This window comes from Alexandromys fortis, unplaced genomic scaffold (genome assembly GCF_014885135.2).
Source record: "Alexandromys fortis isolate MF-2015 unplaced genomic scaffold, M_Fortis_MF-2015_v1.1 scaffold_1, whole genome shotgun sequence".
Taxonomy (NCBI): Eukaryota; Metazoa; Chordata; class Mammalia; order Rodentia; family Cricetidae; genus Alexandromys; species Alexandromys fortis.
In genome coordinates, this window is record NW_026067927.1 from 1,999,906 (window position 1) to 2,012,368 (window position 12,463).

Sequence of the window (12,463 nt, forward strand, 5' to 3'; positions counted from 1 at the left end):
CAGGGACTTCAACCTTGCCTTTGATGCTGAGATCCCTCTGCCAGGCAAGAACCTAGAGCCATCAGTACCCTCTGGGTCTCACTGTCTCGAGTTTCAATAGGAAAATAGATAGACAGATGATTGATAGATAGATAGATAGATAGATAGATAGATAGATAGATAGATAGATGATAGATAGATGATAGATAGATAGATGATAGATAGATGATAGATAGATAGATGATAGATAGATAGATAGNGATAGATAGATAGATGATAGATAGATGATAGATAGATAGATGATAGATAGATAGATAGATAGATAGATAGATAGATAGATAGATAGATAGATAGATTTGCTCTTGTCCTTGAGCAAGCCCCCACGACCCCTGGAGGAGGTGTAACAAAGATCTAGGACTGTCCAAAAACTGTCAAGTGCTCTGCCCTGTGATCGAGGACTGAAAGAAAAGACTTTCTGGTTAGCAAACTCCACTTGGTGTCGCAGCGCCACCTAAGACCTGTCATCGCGACTCTGCCTGTTCCTCCTGTCTCTTAGACATCTAGTCCAATGTTTGAGTCTTTGGAAAGATGTCAGCCTGCAAGTGTGCAAAATCTATAGCACTGGCCAACTGGCATCTCCTGCTTGGGAGAAGGCAAGCCACCCACCCCCACCTCCCAGGTGAATCCATGCTCTTTTGGGAAGTCCCGAGAGGGGTTTCTTCCAACACTGGGCCCAGCTGGGTGTCCAGGGCAGCTCCCTCCGGAGCTCTCCACTGCGGCTCGCCAGCGCCACCCTTAGAGGAGCGCAGCAGTTGCAACCGGACCCTCTTGCCTTTCAGGCTCTGGGCGGACACCGCAGGCGGCGCTAGGGAGGCAGCCAAGCCTGGCCTTTGGAGGAGATGGCCCATATGCTTGGCTGGCAGCCTAAAGATGCCAGCGATCAGATTTGTCGTGTCTAGGGGGGGCTCTCCAACGGATGCTGTACCTTGGTCTGGAGGGGGCGCTTATCGGCCTCAGGGTCAGAACCCTACAGAGAAACCCCAGGGGCCAAGGACCCGGCCAGGACTAGAATTAGCCAACTGTTTTGGGAAACTGAGACCCAAACCAAATCCCCAAGGACAAAGGTGGTCTCCATCAAAGCTGCTCGCCTTAGTCCAACCCTACGAGCTCCGGAATAGCAGGGCCAACAAACTTTGGTGCAGCAGAGAGGCGGAGATGGGTTGGAAGCTGGTCCCGAGAGTTGCTGCTCTCCTCCACCTGCTCCGGCTCAGCCTCCGCCCAGCCCTCGCCCACCCCACTCCCCCACCCCCCGCCATCAGACTCCTCATCTCTCCCCTCCCTCCTTCTTCTCCCCCCCTTGCCTGACTCCCCCACTTTCCTCCGGGCTCTTCTTTTGTATTCTCTCTTCCCTCGCCGCCCCGCTTGCCTCGCGCCTCCTCGCCTCCTCGGGGCCGCAGGGGAGGAGGCAAGCACGCTGTGCCCTGGGCCCGCGCGGTGCTCAGGGAGGCGCATCTCCCACTTCTCCCGGGGAATTTGGAGAGGGTCTGTATGCGCGCGCGCGCGCGCGTGAGCTGGAGGCAAAAGCTGGTAGGATCTAGCGGCGAGCAGAAGGTCAGGGTCTTTGACGTTCCTCGCCTGCTGCATAAACCTCACGGAGCAAGGAAGAGTGTCTGAGAGTGCGCGCGCGTACACGGGCTGGCTGCCTTTGGCACGCTCGGTGGCCCGGGGTCCCGGGGCCCGCGGTCCCCTCTGGCGGCCCGGGATTACCGTGACGTCACGTTGAGCCTCTGGCCACCTTGGACTGGGACACCTCTGGAACCACACAGCCCCACGCCGCGCCGCACCTCATCTCGCCACCAGGCGCCTTTGGCACCCTGCGCCTTCTTCCCAACTCTGATGATCCATGGGCCCCTCTGCCTTCAGGACCCCACTGGCCGCAGGGTCGCCTTCTCAAGTGCAGGACTTGGCGACTCGGCTGCCTTTGACTCTGCCCGCAGTCCCTCTTAGCAGGCCAAAGAACTGGCGCCGAGCACCTGCATCCCTGTAAGGAAAGCAGAAGCCGCTCAGCTGGGGCCATCAAATAGCTAGCTAAGCTGAGCGAGGGACTCAGAAGGAAAGAGAGAGACTGGTCTCAGGACAGCCAGCTGCTATGGCCTTCCCGCCCTTTGGACATCCGTACGGCAGCGCGTCCCAGGTGAGTAGTGCCTTACTGGGTGGGAGGGGTACGGGGGCGGGGGAGATGTCCGGTGCACGCTCTGACTCCCTGACCTTCCTCTTCTCGGTGACCCAAGGGAAGCCAGGAGCAAGGGTTGAGAAAAGTGCCACTCACCCTCTGACATTCGAATGCTTTCACTCCTGAGTGAAGACATGGGCGCTCTAACCTCGCTCTCTGCGCAGAGCAGGGTGGGATCTGAGGGATCTTGAGTCAGGGTTCCCCTAGTACGGATTCGTGAGGTGACCAATGGACTCTGAGGAGTAAACAAACACGCTCCAGGTCGGGGCACTGGCCCCCCGCAGAGCTCGTTTGTTGACCTCGGTTCTGATCCCACTCCTTTCTTGGGCCGGTCCAAGCTCTCCGCTTCTGCATCCCTCCGTTTTCCAAACCTGGGTGTTGTGCAATGGTGAATTTCCTAGGATATCTGAGAATGCCCACCACTGTCCTCCACGCTCTCCATCAGAAAGCTCAGTATGTATCTTTTCCTGGGGGGGGGGGTAGCGTCTGGTTGACCTTTGACCTGCTGTGGGATCTTGGACAAGTCTCCTACCCTGATCTTGGATGGATTCCTTTTTAGCACAATAGAGACAGGATGGTGATAGTTTTTGACTCTAATGTCAAATTATGCCTTTTAAGAATCCCATGGGGGAGAGTCAGGGATTTTGGTCCTGTTTTTACAAGGTGTCTGGGACTGTGGAGACTCAACAATGGCCTGGTTGCATCTCTAAGAGCGATTTGGGTAAGTTGAGTTCCCATTCCAGCAGACAGCAAAGAATTTCTGCACCTGGTGGTACTTGGCTACTAGAAGAAAGGAAGGCATGGATTAGCTTCCTTGCTACCCACCTCTGGCTAGAGCCAGAGGTGTCTGGATTTCTAACCTCTAGCGACGCCTCTCCTGCTTTTGTAGTTTCTGGTGTCTGCGAGTTCCGGTGCTGCTTGCTGTGAAACTGTCCCGCGATCGGTGTCAGATGTGGTCTCGGCCTCCACCTCTGCCTCTACTCTTTGCTGTACACCCTACGACAGCCGGCTGCTGGGCAGTGCTCGGCCAGAACTGGGTGCTGCCTTGGGTATCTATGGAGCACCCTATGCAGCTGCTCAGAGCTACCCTGGGTACCTGCCCTATGGCCCAGAGCCATCCCCACTATGTGGTGCCCTGGTGAGTAAGGGGGTGGGGCCTGGGACTACTCAGTGAACCCTGGGGCTCAGGAGTACACGCAGTACGCACAGATGCACTCTACTGTGACCTTGTCCAGAGAGAAATCTATATGGGGCAGGCAATGCTGAGAAAATAGCATAGCGAGTAAGGGAAAATCCAAGTCCACAGCACTTTACAGTTTGCAGAACTTCACAGTGCTTAGAGAGCATTTGTATTTCTTTTCATTCTGCAGGCTAGGTAAATCGTCATTATTCTTGGCTTACAAGTGAGTAGTTGAGGTGTAGAGATGCTCAAATAACTTACCCAAAAATCACGAGCATGCCGAGGGTCAGGAATAGTCTGTTGGGAAGGGTCCTAGTAGGTGTATAGGAGGTGAGAAGTCCAGAAGCTGCAGCCATCTTAGTAGCTGATACTCAATCACTCCTTAGTCTGTCCCTAGGACTCTACCAAGCACTCTACCAGCACGAATGACTTTATTGACTCAGTCTCAATGAGGGAGAAACTGAGGCACAGAGTGTCAAATGGCTATGCCCAACACTGCACAGCCATTGCGAGGGGTGGCGCTGGGGTAATGATCCTACAGGGGCACCTGTATTATTCTCCTGTGCAGTCCCAAATTCTCTTTTCCTCTCCCCCCAGAATCCCCAGTATGAGTTTAAGGATCCTGCAGGAAACTTTACCCCCAGCCTGACCCAGCCAGGGGCCTATTACCCCTATGAGCCAACTCTGGGGCAGTATCAATATGACAGGTGAGAAATGAGGAGCATGGTGGCTGGCCTGCATTGGTCATCCCCTGCCTCTGCCCTCTCCCAGCTGGAAAAAGGGAGGGAGCAGAACTCTATTTCCAGGCACCTGGACCTTCTACTGCGCAAGCCCCTGGTCCCCAGCCTGGAATTTGAGCCCAGTCTGTCCACAGGTATAGCGGAGTGGAGCTGAGCGGCGCTGGCCGCAGGAAAAATGCTACGAGAGAGAGTACCAGTGCCCTCAAGGCCTGGCTGCACGAGCACCGCAAGAACCCGTACCCCACCAAGGGCGAGAAGATCATGCTGGCCATCATCACCAAGATGACCCTCACCCAGGTGTCCACCTGGTTCGCCAACGCGCGCCGGCGCCTCAAGAAAGAGAACAAGATGACGTGGGCACCCAAGAACAAAGGTGGAGAGGAAAGGAAAACAGAAGGTGCAGGAGACGCTCTGGGCTGCCTGACCGGTGACACCAAAGGTACAGACGAGTCACCAGCCCGCACCTTGCAGATTCCTTAGGACATTAAACATCGGATCCAAAGCCACCTGTGCCACTATAGACTTTCTAATGCAAACCCCAGGGCCTTTGCATCAGTACCTCCCAGAGAAACCGTGTAGCTCCAGCTTTTTCTCAGCTTCAGGGTGTCCTCTCAGAAAGACTTCCCCTCCTCACTCAAACTCTCAAGTCCCTTCCGGGCTTTGCTCGCTTCTCATATTTATCGCTGTAAGAAAAATGTCTTTTATTTTGTCCCTGCCTCTATCCCTCTAGAAGGTCACCTCCCCCAGAAGACTTTTTACTGCTGTGGTTCTAAATGTCTCATGTGGAAATGATGCTCTGCACACGTGAATATTTGCTGGATTAAATAACATGACACCCGTCGCCCGTGGACGCTAGAGCTGAAAGCAAAGTGTCTCTCCCCTTTTTGTAACCGAGAGACTCCGGCAGAGCAAAGTAGCCTTTCCTTGGCTCAGCCAGGTCCAGGAGAACAGAGGGGCGGGGCGAGTAAGGCAACGCGGGGAATTCTTCCCCTGGGGCAAGCATTCGGCCTTGCTGAGAGCCGAGGGAGGTGACCCAGAACGCTAAAGTGCCCCGAGACACTCGCTAAAAGCTTCTCTGGGTAGGACCCTCCCTGGAGATTCCCTAGGGTACTAGGCTTTTCTCACTCATTCTTGATTCCCTACAGATGCTACTGCCAGCCAGGAGGCCCAGGGACTACGACTGAGTGACCTGGAAGACTTGGAGGAAGAGGAGGAAGAGGAAGAAGCAGACGAAGAGGAGGCAGCGGTCTCAGCATCTCGCAGGCTGGCGGATTTTCAGAAGAGTGCGCTGTCCCTGCCTGCTCCCTGCACCGCCACTCAAGGGGGCCGCTTGGAAAGTAGGGAGTGCGCTCTGGCGGTACCCTGCTTCCCCTTCACTGAGGCCCCGCGATCGGGAGAAGCTGATTTCATTACAGCAGAGTCAAGTGGCCCCACAATGATTGTGCACTACCCAAGCGGCCAGAAACCCCGAATCTGGTCCTTGGCTCACACTGCGGCAGCCAGCACTGTCGAAGGTGCTCCCTCAACCCCGCCCAGGGCACAAAGTCCAGAGTGCCACATGATTCCCAGACAGCCCATCTCCATCAGGCGACTCCTGGTCCCCAGAGACTCCACAGTCGAAGAGGATTCTCTCGCAGCCAAAGCCTTTGGGGACTCCACGTTCGCACTGCAGGGACTGCCGCTGAACTGTGCGCCATGCCCAAGGCGGAGGGAGCCTGAAGTGCGGTTCCAGTATCCATCTGGAGCAGAAGGTAGTGGGACCCCAGAGGCGCTGGGGTGCCTATCCAAAAAATACCAACCTGTCACCTTCCCCAGATCTGGTGTGAGACTGTCTCAAAGTCTAGACACTCCCAAAATCTAAAGCCAAATCATAAAAATAAACGCCGAGGAAAGAACCCCCCCCCCCCCCCCCATGATGTAACCTTTGAAGAGATACACAGTCTAGCCCTGTGTCAGGACCCTGTGAGTTGTCCCAGACCATGCAGGCCTCTCCCTTATAAACACCCCTGGGCCCAGCCTGCCCTTTTAGAGGACTTTTTTGGCCTATCCTTGGCTGATATCAAGCATGTTCGAGAGGTGTTCTGACTTTTGGAGCTGAGATGGTGGGCCATGCATCCGTGGGCTAATGGTCAGTAGGCCCACTGAAAGATTCGGATAGTGCAGACAGCCTCTGAATTTTACAACATGGACGCCAAGGGCCAGGCTGTCCCTGAGAATACTCCCAAAGGTTTGACCCCTAGCATTGCAAGACTGTCATTTAATGTCCCCTTCTTCTGATGTGTGAGGGCCTGGTAAAGGGGAACTTTACCTCTACAAAGGGACAGTCCCTAAGCACTAGGCAGCCTCCAGCAATTACTTATGTCAGATTCTGGTCTTTGTAGTAATTTCTCTCAGGATTAGCTTTTGGCTTAGAAAATTGGGTTACATTGTTATGTGAATTCACACATAGCTTGCCCAAGCATTACCCCTGACAAGCAAATTGCCTCTAGACCTTGGCTTCCCTTGGGGTGGAACACAAGCTGACCTCCGATTTTCTAGAAATTATGGCCAAGTGGCCTTCGGGTTTTAATCAATCTTTCCTCTCTCAGCAGGTTAGCGCAACGGCTGCGGTTTGCAGAATAATTCTGGAAACGGCTGCTTCTTGAATTCACCTTCATATTAAGAAGCTTCCAGGCCTTGGGAGGGACCAGGAGTTTTTACTTTGCCCAAGACAAACACACAGAATCATCCTTGCACGCAGGGCTGGGGCGGGTCAGGCAAATGTGCACCTAGTCAGACTTGGAGAGGAGATGGCAGGCACCTTGAGGAAAGCCCAGTGGACACTCAGTCTGCTTTTCCCAAGTCTGTCCTTTGGATGGAGGACCCGAAAAGCATCTCCTCCTGCTCACCCACCCCTGCCCAGCCTGCTCACTTTGTAACTTCTTTGTTGAAATGGTCTCTAAGGACTACCTGTGTCTCCTTCCCCTTTCCAGGCTTTTACTTCAAAATAACCTAGCTGAACCCAAGGTGTGCAGTCTGTCAATGCCAGGGATGCCGGGAGAGGTCTGGTGGTGCTGGAGTGGGGCACAGAATTGCCACAAAGGTTTCTGGGTACAGGGTCTTGTGCTGCAGATCTGAGTTCTGTAGCAGAGAGAGAAACTTAGAAACACACAATGCCCAGGACAGAGTGACCCCCCTTCCTCGAAACTGCACAAACCCATAACTGAATAGCAGAGAGACATCAGAATTGTTGAGGAGCAATACTTGTTCTCTGATGGGACTGAGGTTATAAATTTATTGTGTTGAAGATCCATGAAGGGAAACCTGACAGCCCCTTGGCCCACTGCTTTCCCAGAACCCAACAATGAAATACGGCAGTTTGGAGGGGTTGGTACAGACCGCAGAGGGAATATTTTATGTTTACTCTTAAGTATCAGCAAACCCTTCCAGTACAGGTCAAGCACTGAGACCTGAGGGTCAGGGCAGGGCCTCTATGTCCTTGCCCCTTTGTGAGACTGTCTGGAGTTGGGTGAGACGAAGATGCCCATAGAACCCAGACTGGATGTAGTTGCCTGGGTCCAGATCCTCCCAGCTCTAGGGGACTCAACTTCAGCCAAGGAGCAAACTTACAGCTTCCAGGCAGGGCCTTAGAAGGAGCTCCAGGAAGTCATGGGGATTAGGAAGGAGAGCATTTGAGAACTTCTCCCACAGTTAGTCTCCTCTGGGGCTGAACCATTCAGCAGTGAGACCGGCCCCTGTTGGTTGACTCCCTCCAGAGCAGCGTGGGGGTCAGAAGTGGGGGGGGGGCAGCAGAAGCATCCAGATTTTAAGGTCTTTGGAAGATGCGGAAAGAAATGAGGTTTGAGCTTTAGGGGGACTATAGAAAAAAACAAAACAACAACAACAGCAACAACAAAACCCTATGGAGTGGGGCGTATCTTTAAAGTTCAAGAGTCAAGTAGCTCCACAATGATCTTGCACTACCCAAGCGGCCAGAAACCCCCAAATCTGGTCCTTTGCTCATCCTGCGGCAGCCAGCGCTGTTGAAGGTGCTCCCTCAACCCCGCCCAGGGCACAAAGTCCAGAGTACCACAGGATTCCCAGACAGCCCATCTCCATCGGGGATGGAGTCTCCAGGGATGAGGAAACTGAAGTTCCAGGAGGGAGCCAGAAGATAACTCAGATCTGCGGTTTGATTGACCCTAGCTTTCTGCTCCAGTCCAAAGCCCTGCTTTGGTTCCCCTCTCATCTCCTTTGGGAGACCCCCTCCCCTCGTTTGGCTCTTGGGCAACAGCTGGTCCCGTCCCACCCCCAACCCCCCAGCTTCCCCCAGGGACTTTGCAGTCGCCCTTGCTGACCTGAGGCTTAGGGTCCGGAAAATTAAACTGCGAAAAGATAAACATTATTTCCAGTCGGCTTTGCAGGATTAACGCTCGTAATAAAGAGCCTTAGCTGAAGGTTTCTTTCAAGGCGCTCTCCACCATACCCGCTCCTTGGTCCAGGTAGACACCCCACCACCAGCAGCCGCAGACTGCAGCAGAGGTTTCTGATATTCCTTATAGGGTCTATTCATTTAGAGGAGGGTGGAGGGGCCTTTCCACATTGAATCACCGTTAGGAAACCAGCCACTGAAGCCCAAATCGCAGATGAGAGCCTGCTGAATCCAGGTGGAAACCAGGGACTTCTCTGCAGCGAACGCCTGGGAAAGGGGAGGGGGCAGAGTAGCCGGTTCTTCCTGCCAGTACTCAAGGTCTTTCCAGAGCTGCCGGTGAACTCCAAGGCCTGAGAATGGCGCGTCTGAGCTTGTGATTATCCCAGCCTCAGGCCCCCAGCCACAATCTGTTCCCACTACCTCTGCCTACACTGAGAGCCTCCCGCAAATCTCCACTATAATCTCCCAGAATCATATTTTGAATACACTTTTGATTAAATGTAATGGTGGGGGTGGGGCGCTGAAGCCTGCTGGTATCCACGGACAGCTGGCCATTGTTTGACGTTCTTCAGAGTCAGTGTCCATCCCACAGTGTGGTCTTGGACCCCCAAAGTTTACAGATGGCTAAAGTACCCTTTGTTTTTTGGGGGTAGCACCAGGGGTTAGCCTGCAGAGGACAGTAGAAATTGTTAGGGAGGCTAGAGTCGCCTCCTTCCCGCATGGTTCCTTCATGTGCCAGATATCACTACATGAGCACTAAACTCAGTAGTATGCCCATTTGCATATCTATATTTATATAACCTGAAATTACATCACCTTGTTAGGGATCGCCAGAATATCTGGAGCCCCTATTGTGTGCCAGGTTCAGCATCTCATATCTTAGTCTATTTGAATATTATAAGGAGGGACTGGTTAAACAGTGAGCATCTACTTCTCACAGTTCTGAAGTCTGGAGGGTCCAAACCCAAGGCACCAGCAGGACCCATTGTCAGGTTTCTAGGCAACACATTTCATTATACTATCCTCACATGGTATAAGAGAGAGTTATCTGGGAGTCTTTTTCAGGAGGTCTTTAATCGGTTCAGGAGTTCAAGTCCAGCATCAGTAGGTTCCTAAATTTCAACGCCATCATATTGGGAGGTAGTTTTCAGCATATACATTCAGGATTGGGCACAAACAGTCTTACCATGTTCTTTAAATGCCTAGACTTGTTTATATGTTGCAACACTTTGAAGAAACAACGTTCTATTTATCAGTATGCTGATCTAATAGGTCAGGAAATGGACTGATGGAGGTTACATAGCTCTGGGTCAGGCGTCCAGCTACATAAAGAAGTCGGGTTCTTAGTAAGATGGATTCTTTAACCACAAGGCTCTCCTTTCAGGTTTTTTTTTTAAATCATTTTATAATTCTTTTATTCAATTACTAAGATAATGGGTTTCAGAGAGTCTAGGAACCTATTATTTTGCTCTCTGGAAAGGGTTGCTTCCTTTCTCTTTGGGCGTGTGCAGTGGGAAAGGGCTTCTGGCTCATCCTGGACCACACTGCATCCTGAGAGGGAGCATCCTTTGTCTTCCCCACTGCTGCGTTTTCCTAGATCCTGCTGTCTCAGACAACACTGGCCAGCAAGGGGCAAAATCAGCCTGGAGATTCACACAGGACGTAGTGAGCTAGCCTTTGTGCCCATCTCATATGTGCCACAGGTGATGTGATGGCGTTCTGACCTCAGTCCTGGTGGCTGAAACTCAAGAGATCAGACTCGAAGCTCAGCGCAGGACATATGCTGTTGGCCTAGCGTGAATCCCTTCCCAGCACCAAGGTGAGGGTCAGCCTAATATCCCAGCTGTTCCCTGATGTATCAAGTTCACAATGAGTACTAGAAAGTTCTTTCTTTTCGGACTCAATTGCTTCTTAATGCCTTATAGATTCGTCCCTAGAACTCCTAGTGATTCATTTTTTTTTTCTGTGACTTTCCATGCATCCCTCTTGTATGTTTATTGTGCTGCCCTTACCCAGGGGTCAGAACAGGAAGCGAAGCCTTCTCACTGGGCATGTCCCAGGGAGGTAGCAGAGGCTCATCCTATCTGCACCATTTTACTCTTTGAAACTGAAATCACGCAGACAGCAAACCACAAATCTTCCAGGCTCTCTCTTAAATCGGGAAGTGGAGAGAGACATAGAGGACAGAATCATAGTTGCCTAGCCTGGGAGAGGCGTGGGGAGAGAGAGTGATGGAGAGGAGGTGGTTAAAGGCACAGGGGTGAAGTTGGCCAGAAGGAACGATTTCTTGTGGTCTATTGAACAGTAGGGCAGCTACACTTAACAGTAATTAATTATATATTTCAAGAGAGCTAGTGAGGAGGACTTGGGAAGTTTCGAGAAAAAGACATGAATGATTGAGGTGATTGATGCGACAAGACTCCTTGGTCTGATCCTGACATTGCATGCTGTACTGAAACACCACATCGCTCCTGTAAGCACACCCCATACAACTGCTTAGTTGAAAATCAAGCGTAAACGTCACTCCATGTAACGTTACTCATACCCAGCCCATATCACCAGTGGTAACGTCTATACATAGTGAATTAATCTGTAATATTGTAGAGCATTGCTGTGGTGTGAATGTGCCCCCCCCCAAAAAAAATTTACGCATTAAAAACTGATTCCATGGGGCTGGAGAGATGACTCAGCAGCTCAAGACATTTGCTGTGTGGTCATGGGGATTGGAGTTTAGATCCCAGCTCCCATGTGACAAGTCTGGCATTTCCAGTGCATACCGGTAACCTGAGCTCTGGAGGGGCAGAGACAGGAAGATGAGGTTTGCTGGCTCTGGCTCCCAGTGTAGCAGAGAAATCCTGAGCAGGTTCAGGGAGAGACCCTGCCTCAAAGGACTAGATGGAGAGTGACAGAAGACACCTAGCGCCCTCTTCTGGCCTCTATGATCATGCACACCCCTTGTGCACATGCAATCATACAACCTCACATACTCACAAAAGCAAACGCACGAATAAATCTAAAAAGAATACTTGAAAGTTGATTCCCCTAATTTAAGAGTGGTATTTGGAAGCCTGTGAAAAGTACTTAAAATTAAATACTTTAACTTAGTACTTACCTAAGTGGGTAGTGTACCCAAGGTGGCATTTGTGACTTTATGAGAGGTATTTCATCATAGCAACAGACAAGCATGGGACTCAGGTCCTCAAACTTTCATGGCAAGCACTTTCCTGACTCAGCTATCCCTTTCTTCCCAAGAGCACAGCTTTGAGGACCAGACAACATGGGTTTGAATCTCAGTTCTGTCAGGACAAGTTGTGTAGACTCAGGCAAGTCACGCTAGCCTCTCCAGACCTCAATTTCTTCACCTCTAGAATGGACATAATAATAAAAACCTGCCTCACGGGACTGCTGTGAGGATCAAACAGCTAACATGTAAAGCACCGGGGTTGCGTCTGGCCTTCAGTCAGCATTCAGGCGGAGAGCAGCTGCGACAGCTCTCCCAGCTCCTGTACTCCAGCTGTCCCTGCCAACGCCTGGGATTTCTGCTGTGTCCCTACCGCTCATTACGCCAAGTGGATGTCTCAGCCAAATGTGTCCCTCTTCCCTAGCGCAAAGACATGGGGTCATTCGCTCGGGTGTCCATTTAGGGAGAAACCTCCCCAAGGCAGGTTTTATGAATCGCTCCCACTTCCCCTTAGCGAGATTAATGGCACCCACGGCCGGTGGTCAGTCCTTCTGTGGTCACCGATAACGACTTCAACCCTCAACACGTTTCCTCTGCATTTGCTTGAGAAGATCATTTGGAGCGGCAAGACTGCTTTAATAGCCACTTGGTCCTAACGATGCCTTTTAAGTGCGTGAAGAGACTCCCTAAGCAGCAAATGGCGGCCCATCAACTAGGGACAACAGCTATTGACATTGGC

General features: G+C 51.8%; 1 protein-coding gene across 1 annotated transcript; it reads left to right on the top strand.

Annotated features, from left to right (window-relative positions):
• Positions 1–2,128: 2,128 nt before the first annotated feature.
• On the top strand, positions 2,129–12,148 carry Irx6 (iroquois homeobox 6). The gene is made up of 6 exons (XM_050144460.1): positions 2,129–2,173; positions 3,102–3,350; positions 3,990–4,099; positions 4,267–4,571; positions 5,278–5,908; positions 12,004–12,148. The coding sequence occupies exons 1-6, from the start codon at positions 2,129–2,131 to the stop codon at positions 12,146–12,148; spliced, it is 1,485 nt and encodes a 494-aa protein (XP_050000417.1).
• The last annotated feature ends 315 nt before the right edge of the window (positions 12,149–12,463 follow it).

What these genes read in the sequence shown, in the direction of transcription:
- Irx6 (XM_050144460.1), top strand. Translation starts at nt 2,129, where the DNA reads ATGGCCTTCCCGCCCTTTGGACATCCGTACGGCAGCGCGTCCCAG. An exon ending in CGTACGGCAGCGCGTCCCAG is followed by an intron (nt 2,174 to 3,101) that starts GTGAGTAGTGCC and finishes CTGCTTTTGTAG; the next exon opens with TTTCTGGTGTCTGCGAGTTC. An exon ending in GGGACCCCAGAGGCGCTGGG is followed by an intron (nt 5,909 to 12,003) that starts GTGCCTATCCAA and finishes TCTGGCCTTCAG; the next exon opens with TCAGCATTCAGGCGGAGAGC.